This window comes from Perca fluviatilis, chromosome 7, assembly GCF_010015445.1.
Source record: "Perca fluviatilis chromosome 7, GENO_Pfluv_1.0, whole genome shotgun sequence".
NCBI lineage: Eukaryota > Metazoa > Chordata > Actinopteri > Perciformes > Percidae > Perca > Perca fluviatilis.
The window spans coordinates 28,728,667-28,749,275 of record NC_053118.1 but is presented as its reverse complement, the minus strand read 5'-3'; the positions used below and the strand labels follow the sequence as shown (position 1 = coordinate 28,749,275).

General features: G+C 40.4%; 1 protein-coding gene across 7 annotated transcripts in view; it reads left to right on the top strand.

Moving 5' to 3' along the window:
- gramd1a (GRAM domain containing 1A) overlaps window positions 1-17,662 on the top strand; it is a 32,894-nt gene extending 15,232 nt beyond the window's left edge. For 6 of the 7 annotated variants that reach the window (XM_039806050.1, XM_039806055.1, XM_039806052.1 and 3 more), the window contains 13 exons: window positions 154-272; window positions 1,042-1,351; window positions 3,109-3,262; window positions 5,088-5,234; window positions 7,002-7,123; window positions 7,952-8,094; window positions 9,342-9,445; window positions 10,396-10,626; window positions 12,052-12,136; window positions 13,839-13,850; window positions 15,750-15,857; window positions 16,507-16,627; window positions 16,849-17,662. In XM_039806050.1, coding sequence (XP_039661984.1) covers window positions 154-272; window positions 1,042-1,351; window positions 3,109-3,262; window positions 5,088-5,234; window positions 7,002-7,123; window positions 7,952-8,094; window positions 9,342-9,445; window positions 10,396-10,626; window positions 12,052-12,136; window positions 13,839-13,850; window positions 15,750-15,857; window positions 16,507-16,627; window positions 16,849-16,956 — 1,764 coding nt within the window. In that variant the 3' untranslated portion in view covers window positions 16,957-17,662. The remainder of the gene's footprint in view (window positions 1-153; window positions 273-1,041; window positions 1,352-3,108; window positions 3,263-5,087; window positions 5,235-7,001; window positions 7,124-7,951; window positions 8,095-9,341; window positions 9,446-10,395; window positions 10,627-12,051; window positions 12,137-13,838; window positions 13,851-15,749; window positions 15,858-16,506; window positions 16,628-16,848) is intronic. The other variant, XM_039806053.1, reaches the window with a different exon arrangement.
- Window positions 17,663-20,609: the final 2,947 nt, after the last annotated feature.

Here is a 20,609-nt window from a genome sequence, read left to right as displayed (position 1 = left end):
TGTCATAAAAAAAGATAAATCTGATGGGTTGTGAATTTATTAATTGTACTATCCTGTTAATGAAGAGGCTGTGGGGATGTCCCCCATCGGTTATCAGCCATTTTAATTTGATCCTTATTAACTACTGAATAACATTATTTGTTTATTTTACAGTCCCTATCCCCCAAAGAGCTCTGGCACATCGTACACCAGTGTTACGGCACTGAACTGGGCCTCACTAGTGAAGACGACGACTATGTCTCTCCCACCACTGAACACATGAACGGCCTACTGTGAGTGATTCCTGTGTAAAACCATGCTAATATATGGTGCAGTGCATTCTATTTGTGTGTTTGCAGGAATGTTAACACACTGACTGAAAGAGTAAGTAGTTTGTGTGAGGGTAGTGTGTAATTGGTAATTTCTTTCTGTGTTATTTGAGTAGGTTACAAACATAAGTAACATTTTTGGAGTAAACGATTGTGGAATACGCTTATTTTATTCGTTAATATTATACTAAATACTATTGATTGTCAAGTTTAAGAAAACTACTATGCATCATTGATTGTGCTGTCTCTTCCTTTGCTAGCGCTGGGAACTTTGTTTACTATCACTGACATTTAAGCATCATTTATGTAAATAAATACCTTACTAGTATAACAAAAGGGATGGAAAAATGTGTAATATTACTGTGTTTACTTGTTAAAACAGAAAAAGCTGTAGAGAAAACGATCATCAGGTTCTCCAGTTACATGTATGTGCAAATACCACCAGACCAACTGACATACATGAAGCTTGAGGGCTTAATTAGCTTTTTCTTTAATCAAACAAGTGGATACTGAAGACGGGAGTTTTTTTTAAGCAAGTTATTAATTTAATAGTTATTATTTTTTTTTATGCCAGCTGAGCTAGCTTAACAATTGCATTAAATGCCTGGTTGGTTAAAGATTGCTAACAACTAGTTCTAACAAGCTCTTAGTAGCACTTGGCTCTTTCTCACACACTTTCTCTGTATGTGTCTCTGTCTCACGCACTCTCGCTTCCTCTCCCTGTGTTTCCCAGGCCAGGAGACGAGTCCGTGTCGGTTACAGACCTACTAGACCTGAGCTCAGTGTCGGTTCCCTCTACGGGCAGCTCTCCCCCTCCCCTGGTGCCCTGCGGTCTACCCAGAGCTCCCTCAGCTACCAACCTCGCGGGCTCCTCTCTCCCTTCCTCTGCCTCATTTCTGCCCATAGAGGTGCCTTCGTCGTCTGGACGCAGACTCAGCTCTGACCCCCTCGAACCCAGCCCGCCCAGCTCCCACGGTTCGCTGCCATCCACCACTCCCACCAACGCCTCTGCCTCTGCCCCGGCCTCTACTGCTGCTTCTTTTGTGAGTGTTCCTCTGGACACCCACACATACACACATGCAACATTGCAAAAGCTAGTCATCAATGTATGCATACTCTGATCTCATCAGATGTCTTATTTTGTATTACTTCACGTGCAAGACACTTGAGCAAGAACTGTAAAAGACCTGCACCAGCTGCAAGGCGGTCAACGTTATGCATATTCAGAAACTACAGGTTTAGAGCTGTGGACTGTCGGTATCAAATGCTTAGAGTAGAGACGTCCACGGACAGTTCAGAAAAGTCTGCTCACTAATTCATCTGCTCCTGCTATTTGTGTTTTAAGACTGCAGCCTGACGTTTGCAGACATCTGACTAGCTAGCATTAGCAGCATGGCCAGGATGGACTGAATTAAGTAGAATCCACACACTGCTCCATTGACTCCCTTGGCTTCACCTCTCATAACCAAAGATAATACCTAGTCAACAAACTCAAACAGAGAGCTTAGATCTGTGTGCAGTCTTCTTTTCGGTCGGTCCCTCACGTAGATGTGACCGCTATATTCACTATATATAGCGGTCAGCCAGTAACCAGGTGGAGCGTAACATTTATGGGTCTGTTGTTGTGACTTAAGACAAGTTTTTTCGCATTGTGCAAAAACAAAATCTATACCTACAATATATTTTTATGCAATGTAATCAATGTTCAACTGACCGATGTGGTAGAATCTTTGTTAGTGTAATGTCAGTGTTTTAGCAAGTAAAAACTGGTATCTAGCCAGCTGTGATTTAGGGATTGACCGATATGGATTTGTTAGTGCCGATACAGATTTCTTTTCTTTTTCATCAGCCTTAGCCGATGACCGATACGGGCTGCCGATTTTCTTGAGCTGATATTTGGAGCCGATACTGCTTTTGCTCCCTCAATTTACGTCATAAAATTTTAAACCCTGCCACACTGGATTTGTTTTCGGAATCTGCTCTGCCATTTCTTTAAAAATGATAAACAAAAACACAGATCAGTGTCACTTCTGCAGTCATCTTACATTCATATCACCCAAATTATGTGTGCAATGTGCATCATATGGATGGGTGCACTGCATTTAAGTAAGGATGTGGATGATGTATTGTTGCTCCGTTTGGTTCTATGTCCAATCAGTTCTGCTCAAAAACAGCTGCTTTGGTAGTAGGGCTGGGTGAAAATCAAATATCACGATATTTTTGACCAAATACCTCGATATCGATGCCACAACGATATTGTAGTGTTGAGTATTGGTGCTTTCACAAAATATTTACACAATGAGATTTTTGATAAATAATCATCAGTAATATCAATATAATGACTAAGTGGGTAAAGGCAAATAATAGAACAGTTACAACAGTCTGGTAAATTCAGAAAATGACATCACTTTAGTGTAATGCAGCCTATAAAACCAGGAAAAGACAACACTTATGCCATATTACGATATTCAAAATCTGAGACCATATCTAGTCTCATATCACGATATCGATATGATATCAATATATTGCCCAGCTCTATTTGGTAGTTTCCCCTGCAGTCTTGATCTACGGACAGATCAAGCCCAAGCCAAGCTAACGTGAATAAATGCAGTGCTGTGTTGACTGTCTGCGGTTTCACATTAATTGCACAGCTGCATTGGCATGTCTGCTTAGGCCGCGTCAACACGAGCTCAGCTGAGGCCTCTTTCCTCTCAAGTCATATGACAATGGGGTGATTTCCCTACAAACCTCTTGCTAACTCTCCTCTTGTGTGCGTTTTCCTTCCCCCTCACTGCATCAGAATCTGGAAGAGGGTGTGGACAGCCTGTCCGAGTCAGCCAATCACATGCTGCTCCCGCCAACCACCAGTCTGGGAAACCTCTCCTCATTGGACATCACCAACGATGAGGAACTGCCCACAGATCCCAGCAACTCCTCTGACACGCAAGAAGAGAGTGAGTGTTGTTTGGGTGAACAAACCACCCCAAGAACCCAGTGAGATTTAAAAAAAAAAAAAGTGTGAATTATATGAATATTAGATTAGAATACATTGTTTTTTTTAAACATTGTGTTATTTAATTTGAATTATGTCCTTTTTTAATTGAGTGAACTACAAATCAGGGAAAACACTACACTCATTTGTTATGAACTTGCAGCCAAGCTACTATCAGATCAGGGTACCAGTGTTTAAAAAAAAAAAAAACTACTTTAAGGACTTTAAAGTCATGGGATTTTATGCTGTTCTACTACTTTGAAACTCTATTCGCTATACGTGTAGTGCCCAGAGATGGGGACTCAAGTCTGAAACTCAAGTTGCACTTAAGTCGCACAAACAGCTGACTTCAGACTTGACTTGCGACTAGACCCAAAAGACTTCAGACTTGACTCGAGCTTCGAGACTCATCAACAACCTGTTTTCATGCAATTATTGCTTTTTAAATCTAAATGTATTCATGTATTTCTATTTTTTTATTGGCACATATATGTTGGGGAAACGTATGACGAGCTGCATGTCCCCTACCCATAACACATGCACTATGCCTTATGTGCGTGCACTCACATATAAAAAAAAAAAAAGCATTGACAATGGCGACACAAAGTCCTCCCGGAGTTGTGCCTTTTGTCATTAGTTTTGCTTTCAATAACTTGGTAAACAGTGGCAGTAAGCGAACAGCTACATGCAAGGTGTGTGGGACCAAGATAAATGATGCCAGATCAACAACGTCGAACTTCATCAGGCATCTCAAAACGTACCCAGATAGGTCAGTCACTTGTTAATGTGAAAGATACGTTAACATTTAGCATACATCGTCACAGGTAACGAGCTAACCATCGCAAAGTGTTTGTGCTAATGCTGGGAACAGGCAAATTGTATCTTTAAAGTTGTATCCATATGATGTGACAGACTTAGGTTAATATTTCACCAGGTCCGAGGGCTAGAGGGATGTGTTAACAATACTGTGTTAGGGACATCAGGTGGCCAGAGACTTGAGACTTGGACTTGTGGCAAAAGACTTGAGACTTGACTTGAACTTGCCCCTCAAAGACTTGAGACTTGACTCGGACTCAAGGTCAAAGACTTGAGACTGGACTTGGACTTCCAAAAAATCTTCTGTTCATCTCTGGTAGTGCCCTCTTAATTAACTGGGCTCAGTTAAGGTTGTTAGCTTTAATCTGACTGTGAACTAAGCTTGTCTTTATAAATGGTGTTAACGGTTATTATAATTCTATTATTTCCCCTTCCTCCTGATCTCTGTGAACGATGCATGGATTAATCTGTTCTTAAATAAATAAGTCCTTTGGAAGTTAATGTAGGTTTTTTTTGTCAGATTGTCAGATGAGTAACCTAAAATTGCCTCCAAGATGACAAGATTGTGATATGCCTGAATGGAGGTTTAAGTACAGATAGCATACTTTCTTAGCAGATGTTAATGTGTAAACCAGAACTCAGTGGGCCTTCTTCACCCATTCCCTTGAATTATTTTGGCAATGAAATCCTAATCACGGCTAGAGTTAAGTGTGATTATTAAAGTGTCAAGTGTACCTTTTTAAAACAAACGTACGCATGAGTCTTAATGTTGACATACAATGGCAAAAGTTTTAATTTACCCTTTTTTTATTTTAATTTTTTTATTTTTTTAGATGCATTTCTAGAACGAGAACCTGCACAGGATTTATAACTCAGGACAAAAACGGGGATAAATGTTTAACCCTAAAAATATCGATTCAAAATCAAATCTAAAGAAGGTTAATCATTTCTGTTTTCTTCTCGACTTTTAGGTGAGGTGGAGTCGTTCTGCGCTGACCTGAGCGGGCGGCTGCACATCAACGCGGTGGTCCGCATCAGTGTAGACAAGCTGCATGACCTGCTATTCTCTGCTGACACACACTTCATCCAGCACCTCTTCTCCCAGCGACACTTTACTGGTAGGTAAAACAAACACAAATAGGATTGTCAAAACAATTTTTCTTCATGGTCAAACAACTCTCATTGATTTTTAAGGATGGAATATTAAGGCACTTTTTGTTTTGGGTCATTTAACCTGTGTTTGAAAGATCTCTGTGAGCTCTTTCTCATGCTGCGAAACTTTGTTTAGCGTTGATAATGAGGTGATCTTCCTACATTGCCTAGAACACATTAGACAGAACTTGTATTAACTTGTTTAATTTGGGCAAGAGAGCAAGTTTTTCCTGTTGAAACGGTGACAGTTGGAGCCCATTGTTTGTTGTAGGCTGTTGTCAGTGAAATAAAAGACACTTATTACTCATTCTTTGTGTCTGTCCCTGGAACCTGATGTTTGCTGTTAATGTTGATACTGGGATATTTGGTGCACTGCAAGCATCTGTTTGTGTTGTTGCCACATTGTTAGTTATTAGAGCCCGACCGATGAAGGATTTTTAAGGCCGATATCGATACAAATATTTGGTGATTTAAAAATCCGATTATTTAAAAAAAATAATCCAGAAACACGTTACAAAACAAACTGATTTCCCTAAGATTAGTTATTTGTAGTTATTTATGAGTCCTCACTAAAATAATATGATAATGCAGTTTAGAAATAAACTTGTTTGTTTTATTGTCACAACACAACAGAGGAACATCAAAATATATTAAAGTTTTGATAAATAAAATGTATAAAAATACAAACTTAAGATATGAAACTTAAAGTCCTTTGAACAATAACAACAACAAAAAATCAGATTTGCCAACAGGGACGTTGTAGAGCGTCCTCTGGTGGACAAACTATGCAACGCCAACACTCATAACATGGTTGAAGGGTGTTTCGTCCGTTTGTATTTTATTTTTTAAATATTCATTTATCGGCCATTATAAATGCCGATACCGATAGTTTGGAAAATGCCTAATATCGGCCCGCCAATGTATCGGTCTGGCTCTATTAGTTATCCAGTAGAATAAGAAGAATACACCTGCAAAAACCTCAACTTGTCATCTTTTAATCCGTGGAAACATGTTTTTGATGATGTATTTCCTTTCTAAAAAGTTTTGTTGCTCTTATGAAGCAGCTGTAGTACTAATCCGTCCAGCTGATAAATACAAATGTAGTGAAGTCCCCCATCCCCGAAAGACATGTTGTAGCCCACTAGATTGTGCCACTAATGAGCGGGCCACACTAGCTGTTCACGCTGTGTTAACCACCCTCCCTTACTGGTTCTTATTTTCTTTGCCACTCTGTATTTTCATTCCCTGCTTTGTGACTTTACAGCATTTTTTTTATTTGATAGACTGATGCTTAAGGTCATCTTTGCATAAACGCTGTGTATACTTTGTACTTTGTTCTGTAGTAGTTTAAATGACGGAAGTGAAGCTGTGGAGTTGATTTGGCCAGTGGCTACCCCAGTTGGAAGCCCAGCCCGCTTGGGAACATTGTGTAGCTCTAATTGGGGCATTTCTTTCTTCTTTTCTTTTCTTTATTTTTTTTTTTTTGAAGGAGTGTGGATCTCTGTTTCTCTCTCTCTCTCTTTCCTTTCGACCCCTCTGTCTCTCTTGGTCTCTCTCCTTTTGATTTATTACATTCTCAACCTCTCTTGTCCTTTCTTATTTTTCAAAAAATCACATGGGACTTTTTGCATCTCGTGCTCTCTTGATTTGCTCATGTTCTTTGTCTCTTTTTCTCTCTCTCTCTCTCTCTCTCTCTCTCTCTCTCTCTCTCTCTCTCTCTCTCTCTCTCTCAGACCTATCGGTGGGTGAATGGCAGCACGACAGCAGCAGTGGGAGTACCAGCCGTGTGCTTAGCTACACCATCGCCCTCAACAACCCCCTTGGCCCTAAAACTGCTCCTGTGGTGGAGACGCAGGTCAGTCCTTGACAAACACCGGCTTTTTTAAGTTGAATTATTTAGCCCATTGGCACACAGGCTTTTCTAAAGGTAAATAACTGATACAGAAACACTGTTTTTGTGTATATCATAATGTAACATCTGCTCAGACCAAGTCATTGCTGCAATACAATTAAAACTATAACTTCATCAGTCCTTCAGTTTTTTCCCCTTCAAAGCATTTAGATTTATCTTTGTTTTCAGAATCAAACAAGTTCTTGCTGCGATGCTATACTACTGCTACATTTAAACAGAGCAAAAACTGCCTGGTGAAATGTTGTGACATGTCATTGTTGTATATAATGTTCAAGTGTTTTTGCTTGAAAATGCAACGTGTTTTTTGTTGTAAAAGAAACGCACTGAAGGCTGTAAAATGGTGTCCTCATGGGGAGTAAAGGCGCAAATTTTCGAACTGTCTCTCCTGGAAGACATTCATAGTGTTTCAATCGGGTGTTCACATGAAAAGTGACAAATAGTTTTCGAGAGAAGTTCAAACCCTGCTTGCTTTCTCACCTCTACACAGCTGGCTAATCATAGTGTGAAGCGGGCGTGATCGTCAGATTGTCTGTTTCAGAAAGTTACAGAAATTGTCGTACACAGCTCCGCCAGTTCCGATGTCGGAAAGGTGTGGGGAGAGCAACAAGCCATTTTGGTGAAGCATACTGGTGCCTTTACAGCAGTTAATTCAGCCTAAGAAGCCACAACTAGCAGCCATGTCTGTCAGTAGTATGCATTTGTTATGTATCAGAGGAAACCAAAGTTTGCATACCATTAACTATGCACCTCCACTTTACCACCTGCATCCAGACGTTGCATAAAAGCAGCGCCCGGGGCGAGTGCTTCGTGGTGGACTCGGAGGTCATCACCTCAGGCATCCCCTACCAGGACTACTTCTACACTGTCCACAGATACTGCCTCACCTCCATCAACAAGCACAAGAGTCGGCTCAGGTAGGTTTGTTTTTGTTGTCTTATTGGGGTAATCACTGTGGGTGGGATTTATTTTGGGAACTTTGAGCTCACCCATTGAAAACCACAGTCAAAACAGAAGAGCCACACGTGAAAGTCATACTCTCCTCTCATGTTGAATGCTTTGCTTTCCTATGAGAGTTTGTCTATTTCATGACTGTTACTGAAGTGTTGACTATATTCAAGATATGCGTTTCTTACATGTGCTGGACTAAACAACTGTTGGCACAGATGTTGTACTTTCTGTCTTTGACTCAAAGTATATTTTTATTTTTTGATATTACAGTTGATAATTCACGGGCTAGATAAAGGGCAGAGAAAGCTGATGATAATAATGATGATTTTTTTTTTTTTTTTACTAAACACGATATGAGGATAAAGAGCAGCACCACGTGTTATAGAAGCTATTAACATCAGTGGGGGTATGAAGTGAATAGGTTTAATGCTAAATATATGCTGTAGTGTTCTGAAGTACAAAAGGAACACTAAAGTCAAACTAGAGAGAGAAAGAGATGTTGACACATAAAATATGATGCAAACTGTAGTTGGTGGTGGTTAAGTCCCTCAGCATGGGGACCAGAAACTCTCCTATGAGTTAATCCCATCAGAGCTTTCTTTCCCTTTGTTTCGTCGAACGTCCCTTCCTGATACTTAAAACAAAAGTCAGTCCTAACAATAAACACCTACTGGTGCTATGGCTTTTATTTTTATTACTTTTCTTTTCTCACTTCTGCAGACATTACTGGCTAAACATATTGTATTTTATTATTTGACTTGATGGCACATCAGCATATTTCCAGTACAAGTACAGTGGGTCTATGTATGTCAGCATCTCATGATCAAAGAGCAAGGGCATCTTTCTTGGTATTTTGTCACATGGAGAAAAGACAGAAATGTATTCACTGAAAGTAGCCTCAATAGACTATTATATAGAATATTATGCAATGATGCTGCAAGACTGTCTCAATGTCTGCTTCTCAGGAGCTCTTTCAGTAGTTTTCTTTATTTGGAGCCTTTTTCCACTAATAATCTGAGTGCAATCCAGTCTGTATAAAGGTTTTTAGGGTAATTTTGGTTGGCAGTCCGTAGGGACTGGAGTACTGATTTAATAATGCCAGAGCAAAATAGAGCAGGTTGAATTGTCCTTATGAAAAACATGAAACTTTGTAAACACATTAGATTGTCTATATGTATTTTAAGCAGGTTTTGTTTGATTGTCCTCTGCCCAGAGTTTCCTCAGACATCTGCTACAGGAAGCAGCCGTGGAGCCTGGTGAAAGCTTTGATTGAAAAGAACACCTGGAGCGGCATTGAGGAGTACTACAGACATATGGGTGAGTCACATGCTCGGCCTCTTTCAGTTTATCTCTGTATACCCACAGCTCGTGGATACTGAACTGACCTATATTCAGTCCTATTTCCCTTTTGTAAATAACTGAACAAAAGTAAAGTGAAACTGCGTAAACAGCACGCTCTTGACACGAAAGCCAAATGCACGGTTTCATGTTGCTGACACAAGATCACTTCCTATTGTCCGTTTGTGTGTTGTAGCCTGAATATGTTTGCAGGCATCATGGATCCCTATTAACAATATTTGTGAGAGGGATGATGAGAGTCTGTTCATGTGGTCCATGGTTTATGTGTATTTAGATTTGACAGATAAACCTTTTCTGTTTTGACAGATCAAGGCTTTTAAAAACTAGGAATGGTGGTTAGAACACTACCTGAGCTTCAGTATCAATACCAAAATCATTTTTGATAGCTTGATATGTATTTAAATTCCCCCTTCACTCCAACATGTGTTCTGCTTATTGTTAGTTCACTTGACTTGAGCTTTACTGTGCAGAATGAACAATCTTATATCCAGTTGTTAAACTTTTGAAATGAAAATATATGCATACTTAATAGATTATTTAAACATTTATTGTTAACGTTTATTGTTTTTACACAGTCATACAAGAACTTTGGCCACATAATACCCACACATACTTAAAATTATCTAAAAATATTACCTAATAAAGCAATTTCTGGTCAAAGAATAAAATACCAAGAATGGAACCAAGTTTTTAGCATTTTGTACAGAACTTGATACACTGTGATACTGAAGTGCTACTTTTTCCTCATTTGCTCAGTACTTACTACTTTCCTCAAAATGTGTTCCGATTGGCTATTAGCCATGTTTAGGACATGTTGGGACAGTTTGGAAAGAGAGCCATTATTTGTCCCTTCACCTGACTTTCCTGTGTATTTGAATTCCTCCATCCATTTACTTTCCCACATGCAGAGAGCGAGGTGAGCAAGCTGGAGACGCTAATGCAGACCGAGGTTTCCGTGGTTACCACAGGCGAAGCAGTGGGTGCAGACGCTGCCAAGACCCCACCGGCCCTGCGCCGGCGCAAACGCACCTGCTCTCGACGGCAGGGCGACAAGGAGCGAGAGAGGGAGGGAGGAGGCATGGGCAGCGGAGACCGAGGGGACAGAGGAGTCGGAGAGGAGAGGGACAGGAGGGACGCCAGTAAGTCAGCCAGGATACAGTTGTTGAGAAGTCACTTTTGGGACTTTCAATCTTTGCCACCAATGTTAAAGCTCATGCTCTCTAGCAAAACAAAAAGCCTGAATCGATTTTCTGTGCAATACTACCCTCTAGTGATTCTGTTTGGTGTGACTTTACAGAAACGGAAACCTCGCTCCTCCAGGGCACCCTTTAAAACACTGCTGGGCCTAATTTACTAACACTAGCACAGTTTGCGCTGCGTCTGTTTATGCGAGTTCGGTAATAGCGCACGTTATGCTTCCACATTTTGCGTAGTATTTATCAACACTGACACCCATCAGGCAATCGGCGTCTTTCTCCACCCACTATACCGTAAATTGCGCTGTAGCAAAGCGGTACTGGTGCTATGATATGGCTGAGTGCAGACTGCGATATATTCCCACTGCTGATGCTATGACTGTTTGAAATGATCCTGATGCCAATATTTGTAATGTAGCGAGGAGTTTAACAACTGCTGGAATGGGATGTGAACGCTGAGTGGGAGATTCAATTTCATCTTTGAGTACTTCCAGTAACTCTAATATTGCACGGCTGCTTGATCTGTAACGCTAAATGATGTTGTGTTCACTGACAAAGTGTGATTCTTGTGTTAAAAATATTTTCAGTCTCGTCTATGTCTTCGTCTTGCTCAAATTACTGTTGCCATTTCACCAGCGGCATAAAGGTCTACGAGGAAACTCGACTGCGGCTGGTTTAGACCTGCTTTTAAGAGGCGGAGAATTTCCCCCGCAGAATAGAGGCGCTCTTACTGACAGTCTTTGTAAATACCACAGAATATATAATTAGGTGCACTTTGCGCTTATCCTCCCACCTTTTTGGGTGGAACTCCCACTTTCCCCACGACCCTCCCACGAATGCATATTGAAAGCGCAACTTGTCTCTTCTCGCTCATGTGGCAGACAATCTGCGATTTTACCCAAGTGCGCCCTGTTTGTAAATAGCCCGCATCGGTTACGTCGGTTTTGCGACCAATTAGCGCCTGGAAACAGGCGCAAACGGCTTGATAAATCTAGCCCTGCTGTGTCTTCATCAGAGTCAACCTGGAATAGGTGTACTTATCACTGGATACTCGGTTGAACAGGTTTTTTAAGGGTGGGAGTTGTCATAGTGAATCAAACAGTCTTTCATCCTTGAACATAATTGGATTTCAAAGAAATAAGAGGAATTTTCAGACAATGTCTTGGACTTAGAAAGAAGGGGGAACTGGTCAAATTCATAAATAACATTTTTAATAAAGTTTTTTTTTTTTTTTAGCTGTTTTGCCTTGTGGAACTTTGAAATGAAAATGACTTGGAAGCAGTAGTTGGTTATCACTGTTAGAAATCAAATATACATTAAAAACGCACTGATCACTAAAAAACCTGTCCTGTATATTTTATTTTTTAGGTGCTCCATATATAAAGCTGGGAGAACGTTCACGTGGTGGAGGACCTAACAGTATATCCACCATCCTCCTCATCGTCAGCTTCATGTAAGTTCAAGCATGTGTGTGCGTGCGTGTGTGTCAAATCATTTTACTAGAATGTTGAATAACAACAATAAAGTTGTACAATCTTTTACTTTGTGTCAAATCAACGAAATATAATTTCCTTTTAAAAAAAACTTGATCTATCCTCCCATCTTTTCATAACAGTTAACTAGGTAATACAATTGTGTGTGGGTGTCATTGAGTCCTTGAATAACTGCAGCCTTTCTAAATCCTTGGTGTCGCTTCTGGTTGTTTTAACTCAAGGTTGTTTGCAGCATGTTTTATTTTCTACTGTACGCTGATCATATGAATCTTCATCGCACGCACAATAAGTTACTTTGAACGGAGAGGAGCGTTTCTAAATAGAGATTATGTTCTATAAAAGGTACTTTCTGAGTGTATGGAATGAGTACAGTTTACACATAAAAGCATGTGTGTCCTTGCATGTGGTTCTCCTCCTTGGTAATACAGTATGTGCTTTCATCTATTGTGTAGTCAAACTAAAATGAAAGGAGTCTCTGTCTGTCCTTCGATTTTCTCGACAACCCTTCTTCCGATCGACTTCACACTTGGCGGGTGTATTGTTAAGGAAGTGCAGTCTTGAGAGGGGTGCTCTTTGGATCTAAGGGACATTTATTAGTAGTGTGTTATTTACACACTGTGTAGTGTATTGAGAGGGGACCCCCTTTTAACTGCCGCTGCCGAACGACAGGCTGGGTACAGCTCACGCTCCGTCGCTCGCTACGGTACATTCAAGATCAAATGAAGAAAGAGAGACCGGAGGTGTTACATTGTAGCGATGTCGAACATTTGCAGCATCAGTGATGTAACTTTCAGAATGAACCATTTTCTCCCCAGAAATAACCTGGTCCCAAATAGCTAGCTGTTACCAAAGAAACATATACTAAATGAGGGTCCATGTTGTGTCCATTGCTGAGGGACACAACTATGTCATGGGCCGGTGTGTTGCTCAGGACTAGGGCTGGGTACCAAATTCAATACTTTTTTAGGCACCGACTGAATTGCCTCTGAAGTATCACGTGTCAAAAAATGCCTCGTCATTCAATACCTAAGGAGTAAATCTCATCAGCGTCAGTGAGCCAATAGGCATGCAGCAGGCTTCTACCAAGATCTAATAATGCTGGTGATTGGCTGTCTAACGTTACATGTCGTAGAGGCAGGCAGGAAGAACTCTAAGTTACACACAGAGACTGAGCTGACGTACAGTAGTGGGAGCTGAAAAATAAATAAAAAGATTTATGTTGAAAGTTCTTTTTTGTTTTATAAAATTGGTATTGAAAAAAGTATCGTTTAGGAACCGGTGTCAAAGTCACGGTCGGAAAATGTTTTGAACGATACCCAAGGAAGCGCAGTTTTGAGTGTGAAGTTGTTTGGATGAGCAGTTCTCGAGAAAGCTGCAAGCGACAATACTGTAGTCCAGGTAATCGGCCCGTTCCAAACTGCCACATTTTGAACAGGCACTGCACTTAGTTATGTGCAATATCATGAGTTACTTGATCAAATCTCTGGTTTGATTTGTATATTTTTTTTACTTTGGGTTTCTGCTGTCTTGGTTCTATCCACGTCTGAATGCTCCCTCATTCAGACACGTTGGATATCGATCTTCTGCATACTAACAGCATCACAATGCCTTTCTTGCTATTTCTCTTCTTTCTCCTTCCTTTCTGCAATACTTCTTGAATAGGATCTGTATCAGGTTCGTATGAGAGGCTTTGATTTTTTTTACCACTGGCTGCAAAAATAAGAATTATGTAAATGATAAAGGAAAAATCCACCCTTTTAAATACTCTTCACGTGCACTCTAATTAACCATGAAGCACATTTTTTGTTTTTTAATTCTTTCATACAAATGTGACTGCTGGAGTGAATTTTAAATCCGTATTTTGTTGTCACCAACATCCAAAGGACTTGAGAGACATTTGCTGTAGTTTTATATCAACACACAACAACTTCCATGTGTATGTTTGCCACTCTGCCATTCAGTTTTGCTTTGTATTCAGTCTACAAATCACCTTTTTAAGTCATCTTAACACTTGTAGTTTGGTTAGTTAGTTTGGTTACTTGAGAAATGAATCAAATTCCGGTGACTGAAAGCAAGTAATGCAGCACTTTACTGTATCTTATGATTTAGTGTGTGTGTGTGTGTGTGTGTGTGTGTGTGTGTGTGTGTGTGTGTGTGTGTGTGTGTGTGTGTGTGTGTGTGTGTGTGTGTGTGTGTGTGTGTGTGTTGTGTGTGTGTGTGTGTGTGTGTGTGTGTGTGTGTGTGTGTGTGTGCACGTGCAGTAGGACAAAACCTCACCACATCTCTGTTTTTAACTTTTTTTTTTTTTTTACTTTCTTTTCAAAAATCTTTTTATTGATTTTCAACAAAAAGGCATTGCACAATGTTCTCGCAATGGCAGGTCATGTTCTTCCGCATACAGACCACGAACTTCCACTCCCACCCACCCTAGCCGGTCATTAAGCAAACCAAAACTTAGCACACAGTAACAAACTGAATGAAAGAAAAGCTGGTTGCAGATGTGACTACAGTGACCATAAGAGATGGTAATCTGGTAATTACAATAGCTATATGAGGAAGAAAAGCGTAAATGACTACATTACAAGTGTCCCTGAGCAAGACACTGAACCCCTGAAGTTGCTCCCTGGATGCTGTATGTATAGCTGTCCACTGCTCCTAATACTTAAGATGGGTTACAATGCAGTAATTGGATTTCACTACATTGTACTGCGTGTATGTGACGAATAAGAATAAGTACTTACTCCAGCACCAAGATAGGTGTGGCAATGCAAGACTAAGTGTAAGCCGTAAATGTAAATGGACTGTTTTTATATAGGGCTTTTCTAGTCTTAACGTCTTTAACATAGTACAGGAACCACTCACCATTCACACACACTGTTAACGTTACTTTCATCGAATATAAGTGCAAGTTCATCGAGATCTGGCTCGAGAACAGCAAATTTAGTACTGCCCTAAAAAGCCACCAGCGTGCGTGCGCGCGCACACACACACACACACACAGTTCTGTGTAGTCATATTTAGTGGAACGTTCATGTTATATGTGAATAAATTCACTTACTTTGCAAATAGGCCAATTCTGGAATTTTCCTTCATACCCTTCACACTTTTTGGTATGTGAAATAGGTCTTAAATTGCATCCATAATGGTCTTAAAAAGACCTTAATTTCACTTGTGAAACCTGCAGAAACCCTGTACAGTAATGTGTGATTGTTAAGTCTAGAAAGTACTTCTTATTCATGTATTAAGTTAGAAATATTTATACTGTTATGAACAGGAAACAAAAAATACAAGACCAGTAAAATATTCCGCTGAGGAATGAAACATGTACAGAATGACCGGAATAGTTGTTTGAAACATTAACATTTGTGACGGGGTGGATTTCTCCTGCAACGAAATAACATTGTGTTGTGAATAAGTGCTGGGTTGTGATTGAAGTGACAAACACTGAAATATTTCCGTCTTACTGTTGATATCTTACTGTTCTCTCTCTTGTTGAAGCATTTTCACTGTTTTTGAGCCTTTTCATAGCAGTCTGTAAATTAGACACTTGTCTTGTCTCTCTGTCCCCGTCAGTCTGGTGGTGCTGGTGGCTCTCAACATGCTGCTCTTCTACAAGCTGTATGCTCTGGAAAGAGCGGCCCATACACTGGAGACATGGCACTCCTATTCTGTTGCTGACAGGTAAAAACACCGCACTCTTTTCCATACAAATACAGACTCTGTTGTGGTGTTAATTGGCGTGTGGTCTGAGACTGAGTTATTCTTGTGGGCTCTGAGGTGGGAAATATCCCTCAGAGTATTAAGTTATTGCATAGCAACAAATCCTCTCTTGCCCTTTTTGTAAGGCAAGTTGATGAGTAGATAAAATGCTAATTATTTTTATCGATATTAACAGCAGATCGCATGATATGTGAAAGGCGAAGAAGAGCTATCCCGCGACTCTACGCAGCATTTTGACGTCTTTCAGCTCACACCTTTGGTTTTCACGGCCCGCAAGTTCACTGTTTTGGTTCACTCTTACTTGTTCTCCTCAGCGTTGTTTTTGGCTGTTTTTAAGCAAAACCGTACACTACCTGCTCGGCACCAAACAGCAGACAGACACAGTTAGCTACTAGCTGGTGAGCATATTGGAGCATTTAGCAGCTAAAAAGCCATATATTTCCCTCAGGAGTTGGTGGAGACCAAAAAACAGCTAAAAGATAGTGAAAATAGTGGCCAAGGAATCGGTTATTTTCAAGTTTAAGAAAACGTGACTACACTGTAACTAATTTGAATAACTCTGCTCTTTTCTTGTTCTCTCCTTTTCCGTCTTCCACCTTCCTCTCCTCAGTCCTTTGCCCCAGACAGCTGGAGAGTGGGCTCAGGTCTTGCAGCTTCAAAGGCAATTTCACCAGGCTCAGCTCAGCAAGTGGCAGCAGATCCTGCAGTCCTCCGTCACGCTTCTCGACCAGGTGTGTGCGCGTGTTTTGTTTGTGTGTTTTTATGTTACTCATGTGAAGTGAAATGCTTGAAGTGCACCTCTGCCGGGACCAGTCAACAAGAAAACTCATGCGTCACACAAACCGCTTGCGCTCAAACTGTGCTGGGTCGTCACTGCATTATGTAATCTGGTATTTCTCACCCGACCCCTCTCTCCCCCTCCCCCACCACCCCCTCCATGTTTATCTCCCAGATGAAGCAGTCTTTAGAAAAGCTCCACCGGGGCATCGTGGTCCCAGAGGTGCAGCAGGATCCCCCCGATGACACCCTCACACCCTCAGAGTCCCCGACTGAGGCCTGAGCCGCGCCCCCCCCACCCCCGACTGTCTCCCATCTCTGAATACACCCTGGTAGACTAGAAAAGGGGCACACAGTTTGCTCTTTCCCTCATTTCCAAATCGAACAAAAAACCAGGAGTGGGGACATGCAGGGGGACTGCATTACCCACAATTCTCCTCGCCTGACTGACTTGAAATGGCGACGTTCGCCTTCCACCTCAACCAGTAACAACTTCGGTGAACTCATTCAGACTGGAAGCTATCATGACGACAGCAATAATTGACCTGCAGCTGCAAGTCCCCTGTACGTAGTGAATGGAAACAGGCCACTGGTGGGCCCATTCAGACCATCCACTCTTCAAGAATCATAGAGACATTTCAAAATGGCTAGCCGCTTTTCAGAATAACTTTAAATCAGACCTCCTTCATTTTCAGCACCCCACGTTTTATGACTATCACAGACTTCAGTTCCTCTTCTGACATTGCAACATTTCATAGGGATCAGTGATTCTGAAAAGTGGGAGCTCTTCTTCCTAGTCCTGGGAACAGTTTAGATACCTTTGCCTCTATAGTGAACGCCTGCTGAAACAAAAAGTGTGGGGGTGGTGGGGGGGGGGGCGCCACCTGCTGTGTGGATGTGACAAACACCCGAAAAAGAGAGAGGAGAGGGAGCAGGATGCCTTTTCTCACTCTTTCCGTCAGGGATTTGTTCCTCCATGTCCGAGTCGAGCCCCAAAGGCTGTGAGTTCTCCACAAAAGGGGGATGAGGAACATTTCAACACCAGACACTTGACACTAGTTTTAGATGTAAGTTATTCATCTGAAGATGAATCTCAAACACCATCCCACTCCTCCCAGTCCTTTCGGGGGGGTTTTTAAATCTTTTTTCAAAATCAGTGCGTTGGGTCATTTGTTAGGACAGCAAGCTGCGTCTGACTGGACTGTTACAGTATTTATTATTACCATTGACTTTTGATCTGAAGTCCTGTCCTGCTCTGAAGAAGTCATTCGGTGGGTATTTTGTGCTCTGATTTGCTGTTGCAGTGCGGACCAAGAGGAGCTACACGAGAATGATTACTGGTCACAGCAATAATGACAATAGTGATGCTAGTACTTTTTGAATGTTTCAAACAAATTAGTATATAATATTAATAATGTTGAATTGTTGTGTGAATGTGTGTAGAGGCAAGTGGGGGAAAAAAAAAAACAAGCAACAGATTTTGACTGACAGATGTGTGCGTGCGTGCGTGTTCATGAGGAGTCCTCAATGTTTCAGATGTTACATTTTCATATTTCTTGAGTTTTTTTTGTTTTTTTTTGGGGCGGGGGGAGATATTTCCTTTTTGGTTTGGTTGCTCACTCATTGTATCACAGAGCCAGACATTAACAGTTCAGGATTTACCGTAGACTTGATCAGGTGGAAACCCGAAATACCAGAACAGTTGGCTAGTTCGTTGTCCAACAGGGACGGACGCTTCAAAACAAAAGGACCAACCAGAACTTTGTAGGCCCGGGTGAAGAAAAAGGGAATCAGTTTTGCAGTATTGTTTTTTTTTTTTTTTTGTGTAAGATTAATTTGACTCACTCTCTTTTTATTCAATTCATTTTCTATCTTTATTATTTTGTCATTTATTTTCAGCCTTTCCTCTCCATCCACTCGACTCTGGCCTCTGAAGATGTGAAAACATCTCATCCATCTGTATTCCCTCTTTGTTTTTTCTCCTTCTCATCACTCAACCCCACTCTTCCTCTCTTTCCTCTATGTGCTCTTCCCCATCACCCCTCTCTCTCTCTCTCTCTCTCTCTCTCTCTCTCGGTTTCACTGAAAATGGCGGCTACAGAAGCATGTGGGCCACGCTGTGCATGGCCATCCGCGGATAACAAAATGGTGTAATATTTATTGCGGGAGGGGGGAGGGAGCGGGTCTGGGACAGAATGAGAGAGAGAGATGGAAGAGGAGCAGGGATGATAATGTACTGTAAAGATGTGATTGTACACTGCACCATGGAGAGAAATGAAAAGTTCTAAAACATGCAACAACTCCTCGCTCATCTTTGAGTCTGTGTGTCTTTAGCTTTTAAAAGATTTGGGTCAGTGGATTGTGGTGGAACTGTTAACGTTCGCTATTAATTTATCTGTTATTTGTTACTGTCTTTTACAATATCCCAAAGCCCAACTTGACATTTAAATAGCTTGTTTTGTCCAACAAACTGTCTAAAAAATAAATAAATAAAATAAAATCATTTTTATATAAAAGAAGAAAGAAATCTTCACAGTTGAGCAGCTGGAACCAGAGGAATGTATTACTCAGGTAATCAAATAATAAAATAGTTGAATTCATTAATTGTTTCAGCTCTAGTTTTTTAATCAGCATTATAGTCAAGTTTGAGTCTGGTAAACCTTTAAAAAAAAAAAAATCTGATTTCAGACACCTCTGATGTTTGTCTTTTTTATTTACTAAATGACAGAATTGTATTACTTTATTTGCGACTATGTCTAGAGTCATTGTTTAGTCTAGGAAATGTCATAAATAATAATAATAAACATAATGTTCAGGCAGTGTCCTCATTTAGGATCCTAGTGGCCCTGAAGGTAGAGGCTCCTACTATTAAGATAAGATGCTGAACAACATACCAGGTTAAAACAAACAAGCTGCTCCTAACTTTGACCCCTCTGTTAATACCTTTCCAAAGTCAAAACAGGCAGGTAACCAAATGCTTGTATAGTTAGAGCTTTTATAAGAGCCTGATAGGATACAAGATGTGTTAAATCATCAGAAGTGTTAAATCAGCAGTTCTTCCCCACTCAAGCTTTTTCAAAAACAGCTTCTGTCTATTTTAGTACTTCACTCAACCCCCCCATAACATGCCTTCTTTCAGACTAGTGGAAAGGAAACACATTTAGGAGTTTACAGTATTTACTACACTTTTTGTCTATTTGAGTCTGTATATTTCTTTTATATTTCTTTAAAGGCTGTTTACTCAAAAGGATTTTGAGAATTTTTTTTCTCCAGACTCTGAGCCAGAAATCTCCACTTCAGTAGCACTTACATGCAGCAAACTTTCCAGTTTTTTTCATACCTATATTCTGAAGGTTTTTACAGAGGGGGTTTGTTCATGTATAAATGGATTAATATAACATGTTATTCCATAAAACATATTTATGGCTGAATTTTCTGATTTATGCAGTGATAAAAAGAGATATCCAAAGTCCCCTCTGTAAAAATATTTGACTCTCATATGTCAGCAGAATGAAATAAGAATTTTGAACCTGACTTTTGTCAACGTTCAGATTTCTGTTCTGGAAATGTATGTAAATCAGCGCATATTTTATTAGATGATTTAAACCTAACATTTTAGAAAACCTGTGATACAAAAATAATTGTCTTAATGTAGGTAATCAACTGGGGAAGTGTCATGGTGATATATATTAGTTTAAACTTTCACCATAACTTAACCAGATGGCTTACTATGTGATCCCGTGATTCTCGCCAGCTGCCAGGCAAGGTAAGTAGTCTTGCCTTGAAAAAACTAATTTGCTCATTTGTGTTTTTTAGACTAAATCTATGTATTGCCTACTTTTTAAATAAAAAAAAAGTGAAGGCTGTGTGAAATTTAGAAAAATGCAACTAAAATATTTTTTTTCCCTCTGATGTCTGGACATCATTTTTTGAGGG